Source organism: Rutidosis leptorrhynchoides, chromosome 7, assembly GCF_046630445.1.
Source record: "Rutidosis leptorrhynchoides isolate AG116_Rl617_1_P2 chromosome 7, CSIRO_AGI_Rlap_v1, whole genome shotgun sequence".
Lineage (NCBI taxonomy): Eukaryota > Viridiplantae > Streptophyta > Magnoliopsida > Asterales > Asteraceae > Rutidosis > Rutidosis leptorrhynchoides.
Genome location: NC_092339.1, coordinates 345984568 through 346002075, shown reverse-complemented (window position 1 = coordinate 346002075; position 17508 = coordinate 345984568). Strand labels below are relative to the sequence as shown.

At 36.7% G+C, this 17508-nt stretch overlaps 1 protein-coding gene across 1 annotated transcript; it reads right to left on the bottom strand.

The window, feature by feature from the left end:
- Positions 1-2767: 2767 nt before the first annotated feature.
- On the bottom strand, positions 2768-3277 carry LOC139860386 (secreted RxLR effector protein 161-like). The gene has a single exon (XM_071849149.1). The coding sequence runs from the start codon at positions 3275-3277 to the stop codon at positions 2768-2770; it is 510 nt and encodes a 169-aa protein (XP_071705250.1).
- Positions 3278-17508: the final 14231 nt, after the last annotated feature.

Here is a 17508-nt window from a genome sequence, read left to right as displayed (position 1 = left end):
GAATGTTTAATTGCAGTGGAAGACGAACCGGTGGGAATCTTTCTCCAGTCCACAAACTGCATGCCCACCGTCTTCAGTTACTATATTATGTAAGAGCACACAAGTATACACAATTCTCTAAATTTTGCTGATATAGAATTGTAAATTCCATCGGCTAAATAATACCCTATAGTGAATTGTAAGCCATTCACCAAAAAGTTATGCGGTGGTAGCTCATCTTGTAATAATTTCTTAAATAAATCTGACTGATTTAGGACGTTCATGTCATTGTTTGAACCTGCAGGGAAAAACGTGCTAAATACATGTATCATACGAGGCCACTGCCTCTAACATTATTGTTGGATGAGCATGATCACCTCGCGTATATTTCCTTTTCCAAGAAACTGTACAATTTCTCCAACTCCAATGCATACAATCGAGGCATTTGGCCTTCTCGTGTATTAGGCCGAATATAAGTGTAACACACTTTTGCAAAAGTTGTCTAAAAATTTATAAGATGTTGATTCAACCATATGTAAATACTCATTAAATATATTTGGTGCAACACCGTATGCTAATTGTCGTATAGAGGACGTGCACATTTGAAAAACATTAAAACCGTATAAACCGGTAGCATCCCACTTTTGGAAAATAACGAATATAATCAAGAATATTTTATTGATTATAATTAATTATACCTCAGCATATACGGATAAACACATACTTGCTTAGTTTTAATCCGAAAATGAGCATGCGGGAAAGTGGGTGTGTTGGAAAAATAATCACCGAACAATCGTTTAGCCGTTCCTTGATTATCTCTCGAAAAATATCTTCTTGGAGCTCTAGGTATAGATACAACATCATCCTCTTCTTCTTCTAAAAAATCAATAAAATCGAGTGCGTGTGATGGATCATAAGCATTTGCAAGTGCTGCAATTTCTTCATAGTTATATCGTTGACATTCATTCTCGAATTTATACTTCGAATTTTTTTAGAGAGAATCTGAGTGATTGTTTAATGTGTGTTTTAAAATGTTTGAAAAAGGTAGTATATATAGGAAAAATATTGTATTTTAAAAATATTAGTAATAAAAATTAAATTTGTATCCGTTAGTTTTGCAACGGCTAGTTTTTATTTTTAATTTTTTTTTAATGCCAGTATCCGTCGTTGGATATGCTAAACATAACAATCTACTTCGGTGCTGATCAACAGCGTGACCAACAACATTCACTAGTATCAGTGGGATCCAACGGTGGCGCCATCAATACTAGCAGCCTAATACTCCGTATTGGTATTTTATTGGTTAACGGATTGTTTTTTCGATTATACAAATTTTTTTTTAAATACTTAGAAGAAATATGGTATTGAGAAAGGCATGATGAACTCTAAAGGGTTCTATTTTTTTTTTATATTATCTACGACTATCGGAGTGACCGATGTGTTAGAAAATGGCCCCTGGATGATTATTTTTTGATTATTCTTAATAAAATGTTGCCTAATGTGTCTCTTACCAAGAAGGATCTGATGAAGTTGTCAGTGTGGGTTAAATCACGTGATGTTCCTCTTGCAGTATTTTCTGCGGATGGTCTTAGTGTGATAGCTTCTAATGTTGGGAGGCCTATGATGTTGGACTCATTTACGAGTACCATGTGTCTCGAAGCTTGGGGCCATCCCAGTTTTGCTAGAGCGATGATTGAAGTGGCAGCATATATGGACTTAAAGAAGTGTTTGACTGTGTCAACTCCTAATCTTAATGATGAAGGGTATTCTAGGGATGTTGTAAGTATTGAATATGAATGGAAACCCTCGCGATGCTCGTGCTGCATGGTTTTTGGGCATAATGACTCTCAATGCTCAAAGAATATACTTGTGAATGAGGATGTAATCATTATTGATAATAATGGCTTTCAACAGGTGAAAGTAAAAGCTGGGAAAGGGAAGGATGATGTGAATACCATGAAAAAGGGTATTATTGTGGGGAAACAGAAATCTACATGGGTGTATTGGCTAAAACCACATCATGCTAGTACTAGTGGTGTTAGTAATAAGGAGAAACGAGATTCAAATAATGGGAAGCATGTGGATACTATGCCAGTGTTTGACAATCAATTGAAGGTCCAGAATTAGAGTCTTGTATGACTCCTGAAATTAAGTTGCATGTTGAGATAAAACTAAATGGACTAAATACTAACATTTTTGAGGAATGCATAGACGAGTCAAATGTTAAGAGGATTAAAGTTGATTTGGAAGAAGGAAGCAGACTTGAATGTTAACAAAAATATACTAATTGCATAGAAATTAAACAAAGAGATTTGGGGTAATTTTCTAGAATATCATTACCTGGAATAAATATTACAATAATAATGGAAAGGAAACTTTTTTATGATAATCAAAAATAAACAAATACTCCAAATAAATAGCTAACAACTGAACTAGAAAACGTATGACACATGACTCATATAACCCATGATTTATTCTCCATTGATTCGGTTGACCTAGTTTAGCTCCAACTCACCCATCAAATTAGCATGTTCAGAATTAAAACTCCAACATACTCCCCTTAATTATGTTCTTTGTTGTCCAGTTCTTTAACACCCATTAATGTATGCATCTCCTTGAACTTGATTCATGGAAGGGCCTTCATAAGTATGTCTGCTTTCTGCTCCCGCCACTTACATACTTAACACATATCGATCCTCCTTCAACCACATTATCGGATGAACTGAAACTTGGTATCTATGTGCTTGCTCCTTCCATGAAACATAAAATTTTTCATCAAATCAATAGCTTACCTGTTATCTACTCTTATCTTCACACATTCAACCTTCAATCCAGTCAAGTCTACCAATAAATTTCGTAACTGTAGTGCTTGACATGAGGCCTCGGTTGCTGCCATAAAATCTGCTTCGCATGATAAGAGGGCTACAGTTCGTTGCTTGCTCGAACACCATATGATTAAATTTCTAGAATAGTAAAAAACTATTCGAGTAGTACCTTTTCGATCATCGAGGTCCACACCATGACTAGAATCATTGTAACCAAGCACCTTTCGATCACCTCCCTTTTGATAAAACAGTCCAAAGTTCACCGTTCCTTTAATGTACCTCAATATCAGCTTGATGGCTTTAAAGTGACATTCCTTAGGTGATTCCATAAACCTGCTCATGATTCCTACTGCATATTCGAGGTATGGTCTGGTATTAATGAGATAATAGAGACTTCTAATTATACTTCTATATTTCGTAGGATCAACAGCTACACCGCCTTCATCTTTAGTCACGTGCACTCTTGATTCCATAGGATATTATGATGGGTTACAATCTACCATTACGGCTTCTTGTAATATCTTCTTCGCGTACCTACATTGAAAAATTGTAATACCATCTTTGTTTTGTTGAACCTCAATCCCAAGATAATAAGACAGTAACCCAAGGTCACCCATATCAAACACACTTTTCATTTTACTTTTAAATGTGTTGATATAGTCTTCGTTACTACATGTAACAATGAGATCATCAACATAGACACCAACAATTAACAACTTTAGTGACATACCTTGCGTGTATACTGCTTGTTCTTGACGTCAACCTTTGAAACCCATATCTTTCAGCACCTGATCGATCTTTAAGTTCCAGACTCTAGGTGCCTGACGCAAGACATACAAGGCTTTATTCAATCTATAAACCATTCATTCCTTCCCAGCAATCACAAAACCTTCAAGCTGAGTGACGTAGACTTCTTCTTGGATGTTTCCATTAAGTAAGGCCGACTTAACATCCATATGATGGACTTTCCATTCTTCAATCGCTGTCATTTCTAACACCATTCCAATCGTATCTATTCGAGCTACATGTGCAAAAGCTTCTTCAAAATTGACCCCTTTTCATTGTAAATTTCCTTCTGCTATAAGTCTCGCTTTGTACAATACAATATTTCCTTGAGGATCCTTTTTCAACTTGTATAAACACTTTAAGCTGATTACTTTCTTTCCTTGTGGAAAAGTAGTTAGATTCCAGGTTTCATTCTTATTAATGAACTCTAACTTTTTCACCATAACATTATGCCACTCTTGATCACTGTCAGCTTCATGAAAATTAGATGGTTCCTCTCCAGCTAGCATTAACTCATCTTGACCAATCTCTATCGGTTGAGTTACCTCATAAATATTAGCTAATGATCGGTACCTACGAACCGGTGTGTGATCATGCGTCAGTGGACTGCCCGGCACACTGTTATGAGATGAAACACTCATGGGAATTGAGACTTGTGTATTACTTGAGTTGGTTCCAGTTGTGGGGGATGCCACCAAAGGTGACAATAAGTCTTTACCTTGATCACTTTAGTTATCATCAACTTGCACAACTTCTCTTGTTATGGGTTCAACAACTTTCATACTTATCCATTCCGAACTAAGCTCATTTTCATCAGCTTTCTCTACTACCCAGTTCCACTTAGTATTTTCTTTAAACACCACATCACGAGCCACACACAACATGTTTTCAGTTGGATTATACAACCTGTACGCCGTGCTTCTAGCTTCTATTCCCAAATGGACCATTTTTACACTTTTGTCATTCAACTTAGTGAGTAAATTTGATGGTCTTTTCACATGTGCAATGCATTTAAATTTTTTAATGTGATCAATCATTGGTTTACTTCCTTTCAAAGCCTCATACGGAGTCACACCAATCACTCCTTTTGTTGCTACTCGATTTAAAATATACTCCGCATGACGAGCTACTTCTGCCCATAAAGTTTTGGGTACTTCCATTATTTTCAACAGTGACCTCGTCGTTAGTTGAGGGGTTTAGGGTGCCGTTATTTGTCGTTTAATCCCCTCCTTCGTAGAAAACTCACTGAAGTTATGAGAAGTAAATTCTCTACCTCGATCTGTAGAAAACATTCTGATCTTATGGGTACTCTCCCCTTCAACCTCTGATTTAAAATTCAGAAAGGCTTGAAATGCTTCGTGTTTCAATTTAACCACAAAGATACACATATACCTGCTGAAATCGTCCACAACTAACAAAAAGATACGATTTCCTGCTGGAGTTAATGGCGAAATTGGGCCACACAAATCCGTGTGTACCAACTCTAACCTTTGCACGGTACAGTGTCTCTATAGAGAATGGCAATCTTGATTGCTTTGCAACCATACAACCCTCACACACTTGTGTGGGGCGTTTTAACCTCAGCACACCTCGAACTAACTCCTTTTTGTACCATTGATTCAATGATACGAAAATTTATGTGCCCCAAACGAGCATGCCACAACCAAGCATCATCATCTAACTTTTCAATTCAACAAACTGGTTGTGTTGTGTTCAAAAAAACCTTGTAGAAACGATTCTTTATGTGATGGCCCCGTCAATACACTTAACGGCTCCGTCACTTGGTCCCACAGCTTGATCGAACTTAAATGAATTTAATAAACGACATTGCATTCTTTTATTTTCAAAAGTTTCCCAAAAAGGAAACATACCAAAATATGTAGTTTAAACAACCCAACATATTAAAAACCAAATTTGACATAATACATTGTCAACAATACCCACAAGTTTAAATTATCCAAAAATAGAATGCAAGTTTAAAGTTTCATAAATGTTTAACAAAATTGTAAGATCCCGAATTTTGTGCGTTAGAAAAGGTTCCTGAAAGTGTCAGTAAATGTGTGCAGCAGAAAGCACGAATAAAAGTGAACCTAACACTTATGCATTTTCAGAATTTACATCAGAATTAGAGTTAGGCAAGTTCAGTGCCTGAAATACAGAGTCAGAATCAGATTCAGCACTGGCCGCGCCGCGGGCTTTCTAGCCGCGCCGCTGGCTATAACGTGGTCTGATGGTGATTTATATGAAAACGCTTGACCTTGGATTTCAGCTTTGAGCCGCGCCGCGGGCTTCCCAGCCGCGCCGCGCCCTATAACGGGCAAAAGTGTTGAACAGCAATTTTAAAAAGGAATAAAGGAGGGGCATTTTGGTCATTTCGCATTTGTGCAGATTGGGATCTTAAATCCTATCCATTCATTTCTTTTTCTTTATTTCTTTTCCCTTTTCTTCTCCATTTTCTCTCAAATCTTCAACACTCCAAATCATTCAAAGGGATTTTTGGAAAGGAAGATTCGTGATTCGATATTTGGCGTAAGAGGAAACTTTGTTCTCCTCGTTCTTAGCCACAAGGTGATACTAGTGGTAAGCTCTAACTATGAAATTCGTTTTTGTGTTCATCATTCAAATTTAGGGCTTTTGATTGTATGTTCATAAATGAAACCCCATTAGTTGTTAATTGAAGATTAACACCAAGATTCAGGTTATTGTTGATGTTGTTGGGTTTCGGGTTTGGTGAGCAAGTGTAAGCTTGTAAGACTTGCAAGTGAGTGTAATCACTAGTATTTAGTGATTATTGAGGTATTGGAACCATTTTTGGGTGATTTGGTTGACTAATTTTGAAATGGGTCAAAATTAGGGTTTTGGTGTCAATTTGGGTAAGGCAAGTGTTTAATACTTATGATTGGGTTTAATTGGCGCATTAGGACCATTCTCATTTGTGATAGTGATTATTGGTTAGTTTGGGCGCGGTTTGTGTTTGGAAGTGCATTTGGGACGAATTTGCACTAGTTGTCAATTTGGGTTGATTTGTAAATCCACACTAATTGTGCTACTTGTTATGTGATAAATGGAATAGGTACTTTCCATTGGCGATTGCGGATTTTGGTTTGGCATCCATCAAGACTTCAAGGTGAGTGTAAATTTACTATGCACATGTGTATGTGTAAAATGGGTGCGTGTGTGTAGGGTGACCCTTGTTCGGGTTTACTCTATGTTCGTATGGGAGAATGGAACTTGTGCTTCGGGTCCATGTGATACGCTTATGCGTTGTAGGTTTTTACCCTTGGTGTTGTGAATCAGCTAGTGCTATGGATAATCCTTTTGGCGATGGGTTGCTAGCATTTGTTGTTGAGGAAATGATTCTCGGTTAGTGCGGATTCATGATGACTCGGGTAGTTCGGTCATCTTGGTGATGAGGTGGTGAATTTCGGGTTGTGCGAATTCACTAAGGGTCGGGTAGTTCGGCCAACCTCGGTTGTTGAAGTGGTGAAGGAAGTGAATCTCGGGTAGTGCGAATTCATTAAGGTCCGGGTAGTTCGGCCAACCTTCATGTGGTTTGGGTTAAGGGGTTAACCTTATCGATATTGTTGATTATATTTATTGTATACGCGTATATACTTATTGTTGTGTTGTAGCTAATCTTGTGACGTTAGCTTGGCGATTACGTAGCGTGTAGCTACTTTGTGTATTGTGTTCTTTTGTAGTTTGTTTACCATGCGAAAATGGTATGTGTTATTTTGATGCTTGGTGATGCGTTGCCATTTTATGCATATGTATGTGTATAGTATCTTTACATTCACTAAGCATTAGCTTACCCTCTCGTTGTTGATATTTTTATAGGTTCGCGCATTGGCGGCTTGGGTAAGCATGGGGATTAGAGATCTTGGCTAGGTTGCTTTAGAAGATCTTGCTTTTGTACTCGATTAGGATTTGGGTAGCATAGTCCCAAATCACTATGCTCGGTTTTGTGTAAATGTAACTAGTCGGGTCATAATGATTATAACCGGTTTATAATTTAACTAACGTATTATTGTATTAAGAAATTTAAATCATTGTTGTACGTTTTTAAGTTCTTTGAACTTACTTTGATAAAAATACATTTTGGAAATTGTGTAATGGGACCTAAAGTGTTAATTAATGTATATTAAAAAGAAAAAAATTTATGGGCCGATTTAATACGGGTTGAGTTGTTACAAGTGGTATCAGAGCATGGTCTAAGGGATTTAGACGACTTGAGATAGGTGCCTAGACTTAGACTTCTGTGTGTGCTTAATTGTTGTGGGACTTGTAGGTGAACGGGTCAGACGGGGACTTGGTTAGTGCCGTAGCATGTAGGTGAACTAACTAGAATTTTAGCTTGTGTTGTGGTGTAATTCTTGCGTGTGTTTGTATCACATAGAATTTTTCATTGTGCTGGTTATATCATCGAGCGAGGCGGTCGTGGTACTAACAAGTTGGTACGGCGTGTGTGCCTAATAAGGACTTGCAAACCTTATTACGGGTGCAAATCGTGTCTAACAAGTGATGTACGACGATTGTTGAGCAAGATGGGGCGGTGTTGTGCGTCTGGATTTATACGTTCGTGGACTAATCGTTTTGCATTCTTTAGAATGACGACGCGAAACAAGATCGAGATGAATGACGAGGAGTTTAACGCTAGAGTTGCGGCCGCCGTTGTGGAGCAAATGTAGCGACCCGAACTTTTCCATGTTTATATATATTAATTGAGATTGATATTTACATGATTAAATGTTTCCAATATGTTAAGCAATCAAACTTGTTAAGACTTGATTAATTGAAATATGTTTCATATAGACAATTGACCACCCAAGTTGACCGGCGATTCACGAACGTTAAAACTTGATAAAACGACATGACGATATATATATATGGATATACATATGGTTAACATGAGATTATGATAAGTAAGTATCTCCATAAGTATATTAACAATGAGTTATATACATATAAACAAGACTACTAACTTAAGGATTTCGAAACGAGACATATATGTAACGATTATCGTTGTAAGGACATTTAAATGTATATATATCATATTAAGATATATTAATATATCATAATATCATGATAATATAATAATTTAACATCTCATTAGATATAATAAACAATGGGTTAACAACATTAATTAAGATCGTTAACTTAAAGGTTTCAAAACAACACTTACATGTAACGACTAACGATGACTTAACGACTCAGTTAAAATGTATATACATGTAGTGTATTTAGATGTATTAAAATACTTTTGGAAGACTTCAAGACATATATCAAAACACTCATACTTAACGAAAATGGTTACAGTTACTTTCCCATTCTTTTCTTTCATCAAGAATTCTAGTCGTATTCTTACCCGTATTATACACAGCTTCAAAACGTACTTACTACGGGTATATACCAATAGGAACTAGTATGGGATTCTACTTTTGATTATGTCATGTATGACTAATCAATTTTAACTTCTACCATGAGCTAGTCAACTAACTATAACTCCTTTTAACCCCACTCACCACTCACCAATTACCACCCATCATTCACTCCATTTCACTTCCAATTCTCTTTCTAATTCTCTCTCAACACACACACACACTATTATGAACGTATTTTTCCAGTAGTTAATCATCATCTTCATCAAAAATCACTTCAAGAATCAAGCTATAATCATCATAGGAAGAACACTTCAAGAACACTTCAAAAATCCCTTCAAGTTTACTAATTTACTTCCAAGCTTTCTAATCCATTCCAAGTAATCATCTAAGATCAAGAAACCTTTGTTATATACAGTAGGTTATCTTTCTTATTCAAGGTAATATTCATATTCAAACTTTGATTCAATTTCTATAACTATAAACTATCTTAATTCGAGTAAAAATCTTACTTGAACTTGTTTTTGTGTCAAGATCCTACTTCAAGAACTTTCAAGCCATCTAAGATCCTTTGAAGCTAGATCATTTCTTGTCACTTCCAGTAGGTTTACCTACTAAACTTGAGGTAGTAATGATGTTCATAACATCATTCGATTCATATATATAAAACTATCTTATTCGAAGGTTTAAACTCGTAATCACTAGAACATAGTTTAGTTAATTCTAAACTTGTTCGCAAACAAAAGTTAATCCTTCTAACTTGACTTTTAAAATTAACTAAACACATGTTCTATATCTATATGATATTCTAACTTAATGATTTAAAACCTGGAAACACAAAAAACACCGAAAACCAGATTTACGCCGTCGTAGTAACACCGCGGGCTGTTTTGGGTTAGTTAATTAAAAACTATGATAAACTTTGATTTAAAAGTTTTTATTCTGAGAAAATGATTTTTATTATGAACATGAAACTATATCCAAAAATTATGGTTAAACTCAAAATGGAAGTATGTTTTCTAAAATGGTCATCTAGACGTCATTCTTTCGACTGAAATGACTACCTTTACAAAAACAACTTGTAACTTATTTTTCCGACTATAAACCTATACTTTTTCTGTTTAGATTCATAAAATAGAGTTCAATATGAAACCATAGCAATTTGATTCACTCAAAACGGATTTAAAATGAAGAAGTTATGGGTAAAACAAGATTGGATAATTTTTCTCATTTTAGCTACGTGAAAATTGGTAACAAATCTATTCCAACCATAACTTAATCAACTTGTATTGTATATTATGTAATCTTGAGATACCATAGACACGTATACAATGTTTTGACCTATCATGTCGACACATCTATATATATATCGGAACAACCATAGACACTCTATATGTGAATGTTGGAGTTAGCTATACAGGGTTGAGGTTGATTCCAAAATATATATAGTTTGAGTTATGATCAATACTGAGATACGTATACACTGGGTCGTGGATTGATTCAAGATAATATTTATCGATTTATTTCTGTACATCTAACTGTGGACAACTAGTTGTAGGTTATTAACGAGGATAGCTGACTTAATAAACTTAAAACATCAAAATATATTAAAAGTGTTGTAAATATATTTTGAACATACTTTGATATATATGTATATATTACCAGTGGCCCAGTCTTACTTCCCGACAAAGTAAAAATATGTGAAAGTGAGTTATAGTCCCACTTTTAAAATCTAATATTTTTGGGATGAGAATACATGCAGGTTTTATAAATGATTTACAAAATAGACACAAGTACGTGAAACTACATTCTATGGTTGAATTATCGAAATCGAATATGCCCCTTTTTATTAAGTCTGGTAATCTAAGAATTAGGGAACAGACACCCTAATTGACGCGAATCCTAAAGATAGATCTATTGGGCCTAACAAACCCTATCCAAAGTACCGGATGCTTTAGTACTTCAAAATTTATATCATATCCGAAGGGTGTCCCGGAATGATGGGGATATTCTTATATATGCATCTTGTTAATGTCGGTTACCAGGTGTTCACCATGTGAATGATTTTTATCTCTATGTATGGGATGTGTATTGAAATATGAAATCTTGTGGTCTATTGTTACGATTTGATATATATAGGTTAAACCTATAACTCACCAACATTTTTGTTGACGTTTTAAGCATGTTTATTCTCAGGTGATTATTAAGAGCTTCCGCCGTCGCATACTTAAATAAGGACGAGATTTGGAGTCCATGCTTGTATGATATTGTGTAAAAACTGCATTCAAGAAACTTATTTTGTTGTAACATATTTGTATTGTAAACCATTATGTAATGGTCGTATGTAAACAGGATATTTTAGATTATCATTATTTGATAATCTACGTAAAGCTTTTTAAACCTTTATTGATAAAATAAAGGTTATGGTTTGTTTTAAAATGAATGCAGTCTTTGAAAAACGTCTCATATAGAGGTCAAAACCTCGCAACGAAATCAATTAATATGGAACGTTTTTAATCAATAAGAACGGGACATTTCAGTTGGTATCCGAGCGTTGGTCTTAGAGAACCAGAATTTTGCATTAGTGTGTCTTATCGAGTTTGTTAGGATGCATTAGTGAGTCTGGACTTCGACCGTGTTTACTTGAAAAATGATTGCTTAACAAATTTTGTTGGAAACTATATATTTTTAACATGTGAATATTATGTGATATATTAATCTCTTAACGCGTTTGATATTATGTGATAGATGTCTACCTCTAGAACAAGTCCCATTGACTCACCTAATAATAATGAAGAGTCAAATATAAATTGGAATGATTCGTGGACTGATTCACAAGTTCCCGAAGAGGAACCGGAAGAAGAGTCGGAACCGGAAGAAGAATCGGAACCGGAAGAAGAATCGGAACCGGATGAAGAAATAGAACCGGTGGGGGAAATAATAAAACGGTTAAGTAAAAGAAAATTCTCAACCAACCGACCAAGGTTAATTATGGTCAATGGTGTTTCCGCCAAGGAAGCAAAATATTGGGAGGATTACCAATTCTCCGATGAATCGGATTCCGACGAGAATTTCGATGATGTTATAGAAATTACCCCAACTGAATTTAAAAAGGCAAAAGAAAATAATAAGGAAAGGGCATAAAAATAGAGAAATCTAATTCCAACCCCGATGAACTTTATATGTATCGTCAACCCCCGAAGTCCTTAAGTTGTAACAATGACCCGGGAACCTCTAAACCACCAGGTTTTTCTAAACCAATGTGGAAAACGACGGCTCGTATTAGGGGAACATCATATATCCCTAGAAACTTGGCAAAACGAACCAAAACCGAAGAAGAAGAAACAAGCGAGTCGGAATAAGATAGTTGTATTCGTGTGGTGTAATATATGTAATATAGTGTGCTTATGCTTTATGATATATGTAAAAATTGCTTGTATTAATAAGTATTTTTTTTATGAATCTAACTCTTGTTCTATTTTACAGTATAAAAATACAAAATGGATAGACAACCCAATATTTTAAGAGACCTACCCGGAGACATGATTGATGAAATCTTGTCTAGAGTCGGTCAGAATTCTTCGGCACAACTATTTAAGGCGAGATCAGTTTGTAAGACATTCGAAGAACGTTCCAAGAATGCCTTGATTTATAAAAGGCTTTCGTTTGAAAGATGGGGGATATCACTTTGGGAAATCCATAAGTTACGATGTGTTTACTTTGACGCATATATTGCGGGGAACCCAAATGCTATTTTACGCAATGGGTTAAGAAATTATTTTGACTCAATATATCCGAATATTGGACTTCGTGATTTAGAAAAAGCGGCTAACATGCAACATAAAGAAGCATGTTATGCTTACGGATTAGTAATGTTCTCTTCTCACCAAAGTGAGAATAAGAAAATCGGGCTACAACTGTTAAACAAAACGTTCCCACAAGTGACGGATTCGGTAATTGGGGTAAGAAATGAGGTTTTTAGATTGTTACGGGACAATTGGACATTACGTAACCCTCGTCCCTTTGACGACGTTACAACACGCTGTCTTATCAATGGCCATAACGGTTATGTTCCACAAGACCAAGGATGGGAAGTAATCCTAGTAAAACCAGAATGCATGACTTGTTTCTGGACGTATGAATTACGTTTCTTTATTGCCTTTGCTGAACGACTTGTGTAATAGCTAGAATTATCTTCACAACTATCTTGTATCAAAGTTATTGTGTGCTATATTTCATGCTTTATGTAAAATAAGCGGTATTGTAAGTTTGTAAAATATTGTATAAAAGTTTGAACGCGAAATATTATTATAATCAGTTTTTCATATAGAATTGTAGTAGTTGAATTGTATATTAGCTACTAAGTATGAACTTAACGGGTAGGTACTACCCGAATTTAAACTTATAAAACGCTAATATGAAGAAAAAGCTTTTATGAATGAGTTCATATTATGCTATGAAATACTATTAACTACTCTTAATATTCTGTATGATTAACTTGTTCCATTTGACTATTTTGAAAGAAATGGCACCGACTACTCGACACACCGTGAATATGAATGAAGAGGAATTCCGTACTTTTCTAGCTTCAAACATAGCCGCAGTACAGGCTGCGCTACATACCAACAATAACCTTGGATCTATCAGTACAGGAAATCGTGTAGGATGCACCTACAAAGAATTCACTGCCTGCAAACCTTTGGAATTTGATGGAACCGAAGGACCGATCGGATTGAAACGGTGGACCGAGAAGGTCGAATCGGTGTTTGCCATAAGTAAGTGTACTGAAGAGGACAAAGTGAAGTACGCTACGCATACCTTCACAGGTTCTGCGTTAACATGGTGGAATACCTATCTAGAGCAAGTGGGACAAGACGATGCGTACGAACTACCATGGTCAGCATTCAAGCACTTGATGAACGAGAAGTACTGTCCCAGAACCGAGGTCAATAAGCTCAAGACAGAACTTAGAGGGTTACGAACCCAAGGATTTGATATTACCACGTACGAAAGACGATTCACAGAATTGTGCCTATTGTGTCCGGGAGCATTCGAAGATGAGGAAGAGAAGATCGACGGGTTTGTGAAAGGATTACCGGAAAGAATCCAAGAAGATATAAGTTCACACCAGCCCGCCTCCATACAACAGGCATGTAGAATGGCTCACAAACTAGTGAACCAGATTGAAGAAAGAATTAAAGAACAGACTGCTGAAGAGGCCAATGTGAAACAAGTCAAAAGAAAGTGGGAGGAAAACGGTGATAAGAATCACCAATACAACAACAACAGCAGCAATTACAACAATAATCGCAACAATTATCCCAAAAATCGCAACATCAATCGCAACTACAACAAACGGCCCAACAACAACAACAACAACAACAACAGCAACTACAACAATCATCCCAACAACAATAATAACCGCAACAACAACAACAATCAGAAGCAGCTATGCCAAAGGTGTGAAAAGTATCACTCGGGGTTCTGCACCAAATTTTGCAACAAGTGTAAAAGAAATGGTCATAGCGCGGCGAAGTGTGAGGTCTACGGACCAGGGGTTAATAGAACGAAAGGAACAAATGGTGTCGGGACGAGTAATGGCGGAGCAAGTAGTGTCGGAGCAAGTTATGCCAATGTAGTTTGTTATAAATGTGGAAAACCGGGCCACATTATTAGAAATTGCCCGAACCAGGAGAACATGAATGGACAAGGCCGCGGAAGAGTTTTCAATATTAATGCGGCAGAGGCACAGGAAGACCCGGAGCTTGTTACGGGTACGTTTCTTATTGACAATAAATCTGCTTACGTTTTATTTGATTCGGGTGCGGATAGAAGCTATATGAGTAGAGATTTTTGTGCTAAATTAAGTTGTCCATTGACGCCTTTGGATAGTAAATTTTTACTCGAATTAGCAAATGGTAAATTAATTTCAGTAGATAATATATGTCGGAATCGAGAAATTAAACTGGTTAGCGAAACATTTAAGATTGATTTGATACCAGTAGAGTTAGGGAGTTTTGATGTGATAATCGGTATGGACTGGTTGAAAGAAGTGAAAGCAGAGATCGTTTGTTACAAAAATGCAATTCGCATTATACGAGAAAAAGGAAAACCCTTAATGGTGTACGGAGAAAAGGGAAACACGAAGCTACATCTTATTAGTAATTTGAAGGCACAAAAACTAATAAGAAAAGGTTGCTATGCTATTCTAGCACACGTCGAGAAAGTACAAACTGAAGAAAAGAGCATCAATGATGTTCCCATTGCAAAAGAATTTCTCGATGTATTTCCGAAAGAATTACCGGGATTACCCCCACATCGATCCGTTGAATTTCAAATAGATCTTGTACCAGAAGCTGCACCAATAGCTCGTGCTCCTTACAGACTCGCACCCAGCGAGATGAAAGAACTACAAAGCCAATTACAAGAACTTTTAGAGCGTGGTTTCATTCGACCAAGCACATCACCGTGGGGAGCTCCTGTTTTGTTTGTCAAGAAGAAAGATGGTACATTCAGGTTGTGTATCGACTACCGAGAGTTGAACAAACTTACCATCAAGAACCGCTACCCACTACCGAAAATCGATGACTTATTTGATCAACTACAAGGCTCGTCTATTTATTCAAAGATTGACTTACGTTCCGGGTATCATCAAATGCGGGTGAAAGAAGATGATATTCCAAAGACTGCTTTCAGAACACGTTACGGTCATTACGAGTTTACGGTCATGCCGTTTGGTTTAACTAATGCACCAGCTGTGTTCATGGACCTTATGAACCGAGTGTGTGGACCATACCTTGACAAGTTTGTCATTGTTTTCATTGATGACATACTTATTTACTCAAAGAATGACCAAGAACACGGTGAACATTTGAGAAAGGTGTTAGAAGTATTGAGGAAGGAAGAATTGTACGCTAAGTTTTCAAAGTGTGCATTTTGGTTGGAAGAAGTTCAATTCCTCGGTCACATAGTGAACAAAGAAGGTATTAAGGTGGATCCGGCAAAGATAGAAACTGTTGAAAAGTGGGAAACCCCGAAAACTCCGAAACACATACGCCAGTTTTTAGGACTAGCTGGTTACTACAGAAAGTTCATCCAAGACTTTTCCAGAATAGCAAAACCCTTGACTGCATTAACGCATAAAGGGAAGAAATTTGAATGGAATGATGAACAAGAGAAAGCGTTTCAGTTATTGAAGAAAAAGCTAACTACGGCACCTATATTGTCATTGCCTGAAGGGAATGATGATTTTGTGATTTATTGTGATGCATCAAAGTAAGGTCTCGGTTGTGTATTAATGCAACGAACGAAGGTGATTGCTTATGCGTCTAGACAATTGAAGATTCACGAACAAAATTATACGACGCATGATTTGGAATTAGGCGCGGTTGTTTTTGCATTAAAGACTTGGAGGCACTACTTATATGGGGTCAAAAGTATTATATATACCGACCACAAAAGTCTTCAACACATATTTAATCAGAAACAACTGAATATGAGGCAGCGTAGGTGGATTGAATTATTGAATGATTACGACTTTGAGATTCGTTACCACCCGAGGAAGGCAAATGTGGTAGCTGATGCCTTGAGCAGGAAGGACAGAGAACCCATTTGAGTAAAATCTATGAATATAATGATTCATAATAACATTACTACTCAAATAAAGGAGGCGCAACAAGGAGTTTTAAAAGAGGAAAATTTAAAGGATGAAATACCCAAAGGATCGGAGAAGCATCTTAATATTCGGGAAGACAGAACCCGGTATAGGGCTGAAAGGATTTGGGTACCAAAATTTGGAGATATGAGAGAAATGGTACTTAGAGAAGCTCATAAAACCAGATACTCAATACATCCTGGAACGGGGAAGATGTACAAGGATCTCAAGAAACATTTTTGGTGGGCGGGTATGAAAGCCGATGTTGCTAAATACGTAGGAGAATGTTTGACGTGTTCTAAGGTCAAAGCTGAGCATCAGAAACCATCAGGTCTACTTTAACAACCCGAAATCCCGAAATGGAAATGGGAAAACATTACCATGGATTTCATCACTAAATTGCCAAGGACTGCAAGTGGTTTTGATACTATTTGGGTAATAGTTGATCGTCTCACCAAATCAGCACACTTCCTGCCAATAAGAGAAGATGACAAGATGGAGAAGTTAGCACGACTGTATTTGAAGGAAGTCATCTCCAGACATGGAATACCAATCTCTATTATCTCTGATAGGGATGGCAGATTTATTTCAAGATTCTGGCAGACATTACAGCAAGCATTAGGAACTCGTCTAGACATGAGTACTGTCTATCATCCACAAACTGATGGGCAGAGCGAAAGGACGATACAAACGCCTGAAGACATGCTACGAGCATGTGTTATTGATTTCGGAAACAGTTGGGATCGACATCTACCATTAGCAGAATTTTCCTACAACAACAGCTACCATTCAAGCATTGAGATGGCGCCGTTTGAAGCACTTTATGGTAGAAAGTGCAGGTCTCCGATTTGTTGGAGTGAAGTGGGGGATAGACAGATTACGGGTC